This window comes from Acromyrmex echinatior, chromosome 14 (genome assembly GCF_024713525.1).
Source record: "Acromyrmex echinatior isolate Ae372 chromosome 14, ASM2471352v2, whole genome shotgun sequence".
In the NCBI taxonomy this organism is placed as follows: Eukaryota; Metazoa; Arthropoda; class Insecta; order Hymenoptera; family Formicidae; genus Acromyrmex; species Acromyrmex echinatior.
In genome coordinates, this window is record NC_141865.1 from 5,439,466 (window position 1) to 5,452,206 (window position 12,741).

Genomic DNA, 12,741 nt, shown 5'->3' on the forward strand with positions numbered 1-12,741 from the left:
CTTTTGGTTAATTTCTTCATCTCTAGACTATGGTTTATCTATGGCTGGCTCGGGACAAATTTTCGCGATTATCAATAAGGCTCCAGAGATCAGGGAATAATTGAAGAACGGTGACATTATCGATAATTAATATAAAGGAAGATACAAATTTTTGAGGGTTTCGTAACCACTTAGTGATTGTTTTATTTTTATATTTTTTATGTATTTTTCTTCGTTGAAATCGAAAATAATTATTATAATAATAATTTTGCTTACTTTTGAATTTCACACCAGTTCTATTCAGTTCTTCCTCCACTTTCTTTACGTAAAGATTGTGGGGATTTTTACCAAGTTATTTTTTTTTAGAGAATTGTAGGGATTTTTTTATGGCACGGATAAATTCCCTATCATAAAAAAATTCCTACAATTCTCTAAAAAAAAATAACTTGGTAGGAAACTAGGAATAAATGGTAGTTTCGTTTTGACATCACTGCTCGACTGTTCTCAAGTTTCAGAAATCAACACGACTGCTATACATAACCTAAAAGGTTACACATGTTATTGTGAATAACTGTGAACTTTTTAAACGTCGGAAATCCATCCAAGAAATCAAGAAGAAAAACTTAAAAGGAAAAGTTAAAGGCATATTAATTTCCTTTATTCGAAAAAATACTTCAAAAGAAAAAAATCAAACGCATTTACACTAGTGATTGGATTCTCGATCATCCTTTGAATCGCATGAGAATGAGTAGCTCGAAGAAATCGGAAAAAACCGGACCGATCGACAATGCGTGGTCGTTGAAAATACCAGAATTTAAAGAAGAGGATAATCCACATCGTCTTCTCGTGGAGAGCTCATTTGCGACTATGTTTCCAAAATACCGCGAGCAATATTTGAAGGAACATTGGCCTCTGATTCAAAAAGCGTTAGATGAGTACCACATCAAGGCTGAGCTGGATCTCATTGAAGGAAGCATGACAGTGAAGACTACCAGGAAGACTTGGGATCCATACATCATCATCAAAGCACGTGATGTGATCAAGCTCATGGCTCGTTCGGTTCCCTTTGAGCAGGCTGTTAAAGTTCTCCAGGATGACATCACTGCAGATATCATAAAAATATCCTCTTTTGTTAGAAACAAGGAGAAGTTTGTCAAGAGGAGACAAAGACTTATTGGACCAAATGGATGTAATTTGAAATCCATTGAACTGCTAACTAATTGTTACGTCGTGGTTCAGGGCCAAACTGTTTCGGCACTGGGACCTTATAAAGGTGTACAGCAAGTGAGAAAAATAGTACAAGATACTATGAAGAATGTTCATCCAGTTTATAGCCTCAAGACATTGATGCTTAAACGAGAACTTTCTAAAAATCCAAAATTAAAGGATGAGAATTGGGAACGATATCTTCCCAAGTATACCAGCAAGAATATAAGTAAGCGCAAAGAACCAAAGAAGAAGAAGGAGAAGAAACCATACACTCCATTCCCACCGCCTCAACAAGAAAGTAAAATTGATAAGGCAATGGCGTCTGGTGAATACTTCTTGAAGGAGGAACAAAAGAGGGCAAAGAGAAAGAAGGAACTGGAAGCGAAACACGAAGAGGCAACCAAGAAGAGGCAGGAACGTAGAGCACAAGCATTTGTACCGCCTGAAGAAAAACCTGTTGAAAGTGAAACTGGAAAGACTAATATAGATATTGCTGAAATAAAAAGGAAAGTTCAACAAAGATTGAAAAAGCATAATACAAAATAATGTGTTTTTTTAAACATTAATGATACAGTATGATGTATAAAGTAATATAAGAAATTAAATTTTGTCACACAAATATAAATTTACGGAAATACCCCGTTATTTTATTAAAAAAACTCATTTTTATATAATTATTGTATTATCGCATTCTTAACATGTATATAATTATTTTACATTTGCAAAATATATATATAGAGCAGAGGAAATTTCAATTTAACATTTTGAAGACAAATATACCTAGAATTTTTCAATATTTTTTCTTGCTAAATCTTTTACAGAATATATTCTGCATATTTTAAAATATATGAAACAGAATTTTAAAGGATAATTTCGAAAATTATTTACCATACTTTTCTGTTTCTTTTTCTACTTTCAATTCTGCTTAGTTTTGATGAGGATATTTTATCCCAAGTATATAACATCTTCAATATGCACCTTGCGTGATTCAATGCAAACGCCATTTCAAATCCTACAGCAAAATTATTGTAATTTGAAAATAGCGGATGCCGAACTGACGCTTGTTTCTTGATATCTAAAATTGTTCTTATCAGATAAAATATTGCATTAACGCATTGTATTTATATATGACAAGGATGTAAATGCTCGTTCAATGTACAGCGTTCTTATTTTATCGACACCACAATTTCGCTTCTCGAGTATAAATTTTCATATTACTGGACACATGAATATTAACATTGATTGGTTATCCGCTATATATATATATATATATATATATATATATATATATATATATATATATACTTAAAATTATAAGATCGAGAGTCGCCCAGTATTTTACATTTTTATCGATCTTGGAAGTACGCGACATTCATTAAGTTGTTCTTATATATATATATATTGTAAATATATGTATATATAATTTTTATTTACAGATACACGAAATACGATTGTATGTGGCGATTCTTTTTTTTACGAGAAATGCATGGAAGCGATATATAAGTATTCACATTAATAGCGAAAGAAGCTATTCGAAATATAGCCTTGTCCAAAAATATTAAGCATCTATATATTTTTTTTATTTATATATACATAAGTTTAAAGGATTCTCGAAACAAAAGTAATTTACAGTAAAAATCATAAATCCATTTTTTAAATTAAAACTTTAAATAATGATTAATAAGCTTAATATTTTTGGTTAAGGCTGTAAGTAGGACGGGAGGGAGATAATGAAATATACATAATTATTTACAATGATTCTTAACAATTCTTACGGATTATATGAAATATAATTAAGTATCAAGGATGTCTGCATTTTTATCCAGGCGTGCACACAATTCGATATCCTATATTGTTTTCCGCATATTTTTTTATATATAATAAATCAAATTAAATAAAATTTTTGTCTTGATAAAAATGATATTAACAACTATGAGTTTGAAAGCGCAATTTTATTTAGCAGTTAACGCCGAAAGCACTGTAACTTTCTCTAATTGTCAGATTTAATTGCCAAGGCATTTGATATTAAAAGTTAAATATTCCGTTAATTAAGCTTGAAATTATTTCTCTATTGAGCGAAGTCCGTCTTAAAATTATCTGGAAACAAAGTTTCTACGTACGCAGCTGAAGCTAGGTACGGCAAAATCCTTTAATTCCAATGTTAACTAACTCCGTAATTATACCTCCTTTTCAATCTCGCACTAAAGGAAAGTTGACTTAGTCGGAATCCTTCAAAGAATCTGCAGTTGAAAGGAAACGCGATAATGATACACATATAGAGATATCCCGTGTACATATTTACTATCTATATATATATATATATATCGGTGTCAGCTGATGATTAAAGAAAGACACTCTAAAGACATTCTTATTGCAATAATAAAACAATAAAAATCAGTAAATTTTCTTGACATTTTGATTTTTAGAGGCGACTCGAGATTATTATAATATCGCAATCGTTTAATTAGGGCGCGACCAATTTCATTGATCATATTATATCTACATGAAAAGTATATTATCATTCTACGCATACAATATCGATATCAAAAGAATGTCTTAACAGATGATTTTGCTATAACAGCTAGCGTAGATATAATATGGATGCCCGTGTGTATTATACAAAAGTTTATATATGATATTATTCATCTCACTTCGCGATATTTATAGTCTCAGCGCGAAGAGACGGCAGTAAGACATTATCGTCGGAAAGTATAAGTGTACAAAAGACTGTGTCTGCTAATATGTATTGCTATAATTAGTTACGTTATCAGCTTCGATCTTGATTTTCACTTAACATGTTGTAGACGAGTAATAGATTCATATGAAGCTGCAATTTTATTTTAGATTCGGTTTATTTATTCTCTTAGGAAAGAATTTTCGATTTTATAATTTAATTTTTACCAAAAAATCGAACTTCTAATATTGGCTGTGATTAAAGTAAGCGTTAAATTCCAACGTTGGAAAAAGATATTTAAGTTGGAAGATTTGAGAATTAATACACACACACACACACATGCTTTTAAAAAGTAGAAATTCACATTTTTGAAATGGTATTATTGAGCTACAATATGTTAAGTATTCACATACATCCCGCGATTTTCATTTATTCGCACAACCAAGTAAATATACAGTTAGTTACAAAAATAAATCTCTTTTTTACGCATGCTTTTAAAGGGAAAGCATTTTGTCCATCGCGATTTGTTGTTTGATTGAGAAGAAGAATATTCGCGGATTTTTAGATGCGCCGTGTATATTAAGATTAGGTAAAAAAAATACGCATTGTATTGAACCTAGCATGATTTTGGGCCCGATCAAAATAGCGATTTCAATCGCTGAGAAGCTTCTGTGCTTCAGTACAATTGCAAAGCGTCTTTCAAATTCTTTAAGTATTAAATACAGAAATTATGTGTACTTCATTAAAATTTATTAAAATTAAATATTTTTAATTAAACGGTGTGGTGTACATCAATAACGCAATATAATTATAATTGGTTCTGCGCGTATATTCCCGATTAAATAGCGAAAAACTTCTCCGCGCGATTTGCATAAAAGCGTAATCTCAAAATGGTATTTGTGATAAAACTATCAATTACTTAAAATAAATAAGGCCAAGTGTAAAAGCTTTGGCTTATTTATTTAAAAAATTGCACGTAAATAAATATATAAAAAAAGAACCTCGATTAGACACTCGAGTACGTAACCGTATTAAAAATAACTCGATATCATCGATAGACTTTATTAAATCTTTTTTTATAGATTTAATAAAAAACATACACACGAAAGACTTTGTCAGCTTAGATTGCACTGAAAAATCAATTGAATGTTAAAATTCTGTTTTGAATGCCCGAATTTCTACTCAACTTCTTTATTCCATGAATCCTCTCTTGTTATTTTTTATTATACTATATAAAAAAAAGAAGAGATAATTCGATTTTTGTATTATTCTTTTATCACTCCTTCAGTAATGATTAAATTTCATTAATTTCCATTAAAAGCATTAATACCGTTTTATAGATTTGTTTTCAATCCATTCTTTCAATTTCTAATTTAGTTGAAAATTAATGATATAATAATTCTAAATTGAATTATTACATAATTCAATTGAATATATAAATTTTATCAGCAAAAATTCTAAGAAAACTCTGTGTATAAGTACTTATGTCTATATTGTGTATGAATTTTGAGAAAATATTATTTTTGAATTGAAGAATTATTCACCCACATGTAATACTTTATATTTCTTTCAATCTTTGTGTAATCTCTTAGAGAAATGAATCATCTGGTAATTATAAAATATAAGGTATTTCATCGCGTATGCACAATTATTTTTTAAAAGTTCAGTTTTTATAACACCTTGTACTTTAAAATTAGAAATTTTTGTGCCTTATAGATTTCTTTGAAGCTAAAAATGTTAAGAATGGCTATATGATTTTCGTTTGTTTAAATCAATCGTACAATGTACAAAGTACCGCAATTTATAAATTCGATATTTGAAACAGTATGCATAATCGGATTGCAGTACCAAAATCTTACACAACTTCCATTTGCATCACCGTTCATACACACGCTTCCATATTTTTTATATATTATATTATAAATAATTTTACACTTATACATCGATCGCGAGACATCATCCTATCAGGTTAATCGTCATTGTAAAAGTAGGATGACCTAGTGTCTAAGAAAACGATTGGAAGCGATAGAATTCTTATAGATGTAGAAACTAAAGATTGTTGATTAGAGTCACATATATCAAGCAGTCTTAAAACAGTTTTTTCACTTTCTTTTGCGAAATTATTTTCGTTTTGGTTAGCGTGTACCACTTTTTGTAGCATCAATAGAGGGAAAAATTCCTTCTATTCTCCTCAAATTTCTTCTGTATATATCCAAATGTATCATCATCCGAGCCTTAACTCACGAACGTAGAAGTCAGGTGGTAAAATAGGATTCTTCATCGATACCACATAAAAGAGATCGTGAAGAGCCATAATTGCGGTTCACGAAGATTACGTCGTTACGATAAGTAACTGAATCGATGCGATCCGCTCGCACGCAATCAGTCCCAATATAATGCACTTTTGACATGGAATTTCATTATACGGTGATCACATCATGACGTGTAGTGATAAGAGAGAGTCTGCGGGTGAACGTGTTCACCGCAACCATATCAGCTAGTGATTGTGATTGTAGAGATGCCACCTCTGCGTTTCTGCGTTCGAATCGCACTTCTCCGCCGTGATACCACGTTGCGCGTGATATCGCGAATCCACGCACACGGGGATTCTAGTATGGCGTATCAGACCACCCTCCATGTGCCGCCACTTCTGGTTTTCGCTGCCATCACAGATTTGCATTAGCAGCGTCGTACCTTTGGCGTACACTGGTAAAGTCAGGCAGAGATCGTGATGCTTGATCAAGCCATCCTTCGTGAGGCCCCATTCCTGCGAAACGTGTTGGTTTTGTAAAATAATGTTTAATTACTTAATAGGCAAACTGTTAGAATGCCAGCAAATCGGCAGCAAATTCAAAAAATGCGGAAAAATTCAGCATTTGGTACCATTTATGTCCATATTAAGCTCGTGTTTTGCCAGTAGAGCCTGTCGACATACAACTTGACAGCAGAACTTGACAGCAACTTGGCGACAGAAATTAAACAGAATCTATCGAATGCAAGTTCTACTCGATTTCTGCTATCAATCTGTATGCTCAGTTTCTATTACCAATTTCAAGTCATGTAAATAAATTCTGTTATACCTATTCATTGTGGCATTCTATTCAGCATCCAATATAACAGCGTCAAATTTATAATCTTTCCGCTGACAAAATTTATCAGCAGACGTTTTGCAAAATTTGTTCAAGCACACTTGACTGACTGGATCTCAATTATCATTCAATCTCATTTAATCTAATTAAAAAATACTCACCTGGTTACCACCAGTATCATGACAAGGATAAAGACCGACGTTTCCATCGAGAAGATGGCCCATGCTGTCTAGACAAGCGGTACCCTGTTTCAGAGATCCTCCTGGACCACCCTCACTCGTAGGTATAACTAATTCAGGGTATACGTTCTTCAGATACCAACTGAAAGGCTTGCAATGTAGTTTTCGTTTCAGTTCCATTCTATCCTGTATGCTGAAAGATACAATTGTTCATGATTAACATAATTTTGTATCCTCCAAATAAACACTCTATATTGTCTTTAACAAATATGCCTAGACTACAATTTAAAATTAAAAAAAATAATTGTTATGCATATCCATGTGTTCGATCTATCACAAACTTTAATGTGGCGTTAAACAATAGTTACGATTAAATGGAGGAAAATCAGCTAGAGTATTGCTTAAAGTTTAATTGAGACGTCAGTGCGCATCCAGACTTACTTTCCATAAGGGATGTTTCGTGCTAACGGTACAGCATTGTAGTAGAACTGCTTGTAGTCGTCCATCCATACTTCGGCGGCGCGCCTCGTGTTTCGAGCAAACACGTTTCCGCTGCCTCCGGGGAACGAGTAAGGATGACGTTTACGAAATACATGGCCCACACGTGAGCACGGGATAATCTCCAAGCTGCCACCGCATTGCCACACACGGAACGATATTTCTGAAAGAAAGTTACAAGTGCACGCAGTAAGTACAAATGTTCAACGTGAGAACAAAGATGCCAAGAATATAGAAAGAAAAAATGCATAAACTTCCTTCTCATATTGCCTCATATTATTCCTTTCGTGGATCGTCTTGTGTTACAGATTAAATATTAAAAGAATGTTAAAAAAATATCTATCATTTCTATGTAAAATAACAATTATATTATATTCTATATAAAATAAAGAGTTATACTATTTTATATTTCATATAGAACATTTCAAAAGTGGTTGATTCTAACAAAAATCTATATAAAATTACATTTTAAAATATTTATTTGCAAAGGTTTGCTAGCTATTGAAAAATACTATTTTAATGTAGAGGTTTCATCAAAGTTATGCTAAACTGAAATAGCGTTAGACTTTTCCAAAGAAACTCAACAATTTCTCTTCTGTCCGAAATGGGGTCGCAGTTATTTCTAACTTCACACTTCCGACATATATTGGTTTGCTTGCCGTGTTTTCCACAAAGTTCTTACAAACTCCACACAAGATGGTAGTTTCTGTCAAAGAGTTCGTTTCCTTCGTATTTGAAAAGTATAATAATAGATACAACACTTCTCTGACAATTTTCAAATAAAAAGTTTTGTGACACACATTAATTTTGTATTTTAAATGTATTATATTTTAATTAAACGTTTAAATATAAATCTTATTTAAAATTTAATTTTACAGAATAAATTTTAATATAAAATTATCTCTTAAATTGATTTTTTATAAAAAATAAAATTAAATAAAAAATTTTTATTATGCGCTATGAATAGAAATTATATTGAGGAAGCAACAGCAATTCTCTGCGAACTTTTGAACTGAATTATTTTCAAGCATTTATTTGCACAGCTGTCTGATGCAGTGATGAATGAGCTAATATTTACACTGGTATGATGCTTTTTAATAAAATTTAATGGGAAGCACTCATTAAAACTTGTTGAAAAATTATAACTTTCGACTGTATTGATCCAATAAAAAGTTTATTCTGCTGCAAAATATTTATCATGAGTTGCACGTGCCTTGTAACAAAGTTTTTGTAAAAGTACATTGACCACAATGTAATATCTTTCAAAGCATATTTACAATTTTGTTTTAAAATAAAATAATATTACCTTTAGAAAATGGGTATGAATATAAATATACATATAGTGCTGATGCAAAAATATTCAGACAAAATATTTTTGCATATTCTGTAAAAGAACAATGCGGTTGAAAGAATTTAATTATACACAAGAATGTGCGTGTAATTCTGTGAAATTTCCAAATACTTTGTACATAAAACTGTAAATAGTCCTACCGAGATTTTCACCGCCCCAAACATCCATCTGAGTATCGTATTTGCCGAGTTTCTCAAAGTACGCTTTGTTGATCACAAACAGTCCGCCAGCAATCATAGGGGTTCTAATGGCTTGTGTCGGATCCTTTTGTCTCGCCTGTCGTTCCGTCTGGCTGAGATATTCCCATTTAAAGACTAAACTCCAATCGAAACCACCCCTAAGATCGGCGGAAGCTCCTAGAAACGAGATAAAATTGTCTTTCGTTTAGATATTTCAAATTATTACAGCATGAAAGTATAAATTATCATTATACACGCAGAAAAATGATTGAGAAATTTTTATTTTACAAGACTAGTAAAATTTTTCTGGCTATTTATTTTTGATGAATTTATGACAAATTTCACTTGCCTGAAAGTAAAAATATCGAAAGTAAAAAGTTACAGTTATACATTACAATTATAGTAAATCATTCAAGTGATTATTACCTTACAATAAAGTAAACCATGCTATTCTCAAGACTGTACAAACAATTCTCAAAATTTATTTTACGAAATGTAAAAAGTACCTTATAATATGGCTATACGACGATTACTGATTTACCAGAAAAGTAAAATAAATTTTACATAAGTGGCGTCCCTGTATGGCGTCCCTATATGGATCTGCCAATTCCATAAACTTTACTAAAATTTTATATGCATGTTATTTTACATTTTTCTCCATGTATAAAAAACATATGCAATTTTAGAGAATGTCGATTTCCATTGGTACTTACCGATATATTGGAAAGTATCCATGCTGATTACATCGATCACAGGACATACCACTCGGGTTGGGTCTTCAGCTACCCTTTCCAAAAGTGGTTCGAGCCAATCGGCGTTGCATTCACAATGCGAGTCTAAAAATGTTAGCACACTCGCGGTAGCTGCATCCGCACCACGAACACGCGATCTCATTAGGCCTTCTCTTTTCTCATTTCGGATTACACGAACTTTATGGATTCGCGATAACTCCTCGCCATCCTCGGCTGCAAACAAATCACTCAATCTTTATTCTATATTCTTGCTGTATAACATTTTTAATTTTACATTAATTTAACTCATCTTGCATTTCATTGTAAAATATTTATTGTTCTGAAAATGTTGTCATCTATTTATTACTCAATCAAAGCATCCAAATAATTCTTTATTAGCAAATATTAACTTCAAATTGAAAGTACAATATTAAGCATGTAAAAGAATTCAAATTTCAAAATCATTATTTAATGACACTTTGTTTAGAGCGGTAAACGTTATAAATGATGAAATAGTCACAAGTTATCTTTTAATGACATTAAACATGATATGAAATGTAATATTGAACAATTTTCTGAAATTGTGTTTAACATTACATTAAACATAATTACGTATAAATATACATATAATTAACATTTTAATTACATCAAATTATGTTAAATATTGTATGCAGTATTATCTTCATAGCGGTTTGATTCGCGAGTAATTCACTCACTCCTAATTTTGTATATCAGATTTTATTACAATTCATTTCATATTATATTTATTGTACATTATAGTTTATGAATTAAGTAAAGAATTTAAAAACTGTTTAGAAGTAAATAATTTTACATTTTTCGAAAATTAAAACTAATAAATTAATATATAAAACTACTTACGATGATCACTGAAATCGTCCACCAAAATGATTTCCTTGATTAAATGTTCGGGACTTCTGTTCAGCACACTAAAAGCAAAAGTAAAAACTTTCAATTTAAAGTTAAATATTAATTTTTTCAATACATTTACCAATACTGCTATGCCATTTTAACCTTTTTATTATTTTATAATTTCATAAATTTTGCGAATAGCAAATTAAATATGAGAAATGATACGCAGCAACGCTTTATCATTTTTTTCATTATGTACATTTTATGTTAATTACGAAAATATTTTAAATGTTAATATTGACGTAAGATCAATTTTTAACATAATATACTTTTTCTTGAGATTTAATTTAAAAGCCCGATATGCCATTTCTTTGCTGAATTACTATCATTCACTTCTATATAAATTTTTCCGGTCGATTAACGTCGAATAAACTGAGATTAAGAGAAGAACAGAAGCTTCGGGAATTGTCCCATTGAATCTTTTATCAAAGTTTCGAAGACTTAGTGCACCACTTGTCCCTTGTTTGAACGTTCTTGTATTGCCCCGTCCTATTCTGAGTTTAGAGTTAAGAGGATTGTGTGTCGCAAATAATTAGAGTTCTTTCCACTAATTAAAATTATATTCACATATATTGATGAAAAAAGTTTAACTTTATGATATTATTTCTTAAATTAATCGTGAATGTCAATAATTTTACCGTGATTGTATCGATAAAATAATAAAATATTATTTTATAAATTTCTTCTCAGTATTGTTAAAATATATCGTATAAATCGCTCTTAAAGTTTGAAAAAAAACTTTGACAAGATGTGAAATCGACCACGCAGAATTTCACACGTCGCATCGAGATGGTGGTGAAATGTGGCCTCGTCGTGGTAATTAAGACTTCCTTTTAATTTCATCGACCCAACGCGATAGGGCCGATATATTTTCTTGACGCCATGTTACGGACTTAAATAAATTTTCCGACTCTTGCCTGCTTCCTTCTTCCGGTTCGACGAGAGAACTTCGAGCAACTTTTGCACGAAGGTTACCTCCGGCGAGTAATGTGGCTCGTACTTTCCTTCAGCGGGATGTCGCGTAGTAAAAAAAATACTTTAATTAATACAAGGAATTATGAAAAAAATGTAGAGATTTATGTCTCTGAATAGACGATAAATAATACTAATAAAATGGACAGAATCAGTTAAAAGTACAAAACAAAATATTTTAATCGCTGAAGAATAAAATTGGAAGTACTGCATTTTGCAGAAAACCAGCAAGAATTAAAACCATAAATTTCTGAAAAAAAATCTACTATTCTTTTCATTTCATTTCTTCTTTATTACATAAAAAATGCGAGATGCTTTAGAAAAATATAAATACAAGTTGAAAGTCTCATTTGTAATTTCAACAAATTAAAAATTTACTGTTGAAATAAAATTAATTAAATCATCATTAGTCAACTTTTATATTATCCGTCAGAACAAAGAAGCAAAATGATATTTCTTCGTATTCTGACATTCTTCTTACATCGAAGATCTTTCGAATTCTTCGGTTCGTCACGTCCTTGTGTACGAGCGCATAATAAACATGAGGAATAAAACGATGGAACGACGATTAGAAAATTCCATTGCTATCGCCCACTTTCGAATTGAGAATCCTCACGCGCTTCCCGCAACGGGAAGTTGCTGCATCGTTGATGCATCGAGAATTGAAGATCGCCATGCCGTACGTACCAACTATCTGTACGCGTGAGAATTTGCTCATGGACAATTACTTTACATTTGATTGCAGAGATATTCGCATATTAAATATATACTTTATTCGCAGAATTTATTTCATCCTTTTGTTTTTACAAAATGATTAAATAATCGTTATTTATTTTATATAATTATTTTCTATTTTATACTTATCCATTTGCAACAAAAAAGAAATAAATGTGCAAATTTCTTTATCTATTTACGTACAAAATATATAAAATAATAAGCTAAAAAATGAG

The 12,741-nt window shown here is 31.2% G+C and overlaps 2 protein-coding genes across 4 annotated transcripts in view; one reads left to right on the forward strand and one right to left on the reverse strand.

Moving 5' to 3' along the window:
* Window positions 1-390: 390 nt before the first annotated feature.
* dbe (KRR1 small subunit processome component homolog dbe) lies at window positions 391-1,825 on the forward strand. The gene has a single exon (XM_011063552.2). It carries the CDS (start codon window positions 718-720, stop codon window positions 1,732-1,734), a length of 1,017 nt encoding a protein of 338 aa, XP_011061854.1. The 5' UTR covers window positions 391-717; the 3' UTR covers window positions 1,735-1,825.
* Pgant2 (polypeptide N-acetylgalactosaminyltransferase 2) overlaps window positions 1,810-12,741 on the reverse strand; it is a 210,656-nt gene continuing 199,724 nt past the window's right edge. For all 3 annotated transcript variants that reach the window (XM_087412906.1, XM_011063555.2, XM_011063553.2), the window contains 6 exons: window positions 10,769-10,836; window positions 9,872-10,123; window positions 9,120-9,335; window positions 7,572-7,791; window positions 7,113-7,323; window positions 1,810-6,629 (listed from right to left, as the gene is read on the reverse strand). In XM_087412906.1, coding sequence (XP_087269032.1) covers window positions 6,360-6,629; window positions 7,113-7,323; window positions 7,572-7,791; window positions 9,120-9,335; window positions 9,872-10,123; window positions 10,769-10,836 — 1,237 coding nt within the window. In that variant the 3' untranslated portion in view covers window positions 1,810-6,359. The remainder of the gene's footprint in view (window positions 6,630-7,112; window positions 7,324-7,571; window positions 7,792-9,119; window positions 9,336-9,871; window positions 10,124-10,768; window positions 10,837-12,741) is intronic.

Bases quoted from the DNA above. Each gene is read 5' to 3' on its own strand.
- dbe (XM_011063552.2), top strand. From the start codon at position 718: ATGAGAATGAGTAGCTCGAAGAAATCGGAAAAAACCGGACCGATCGAC.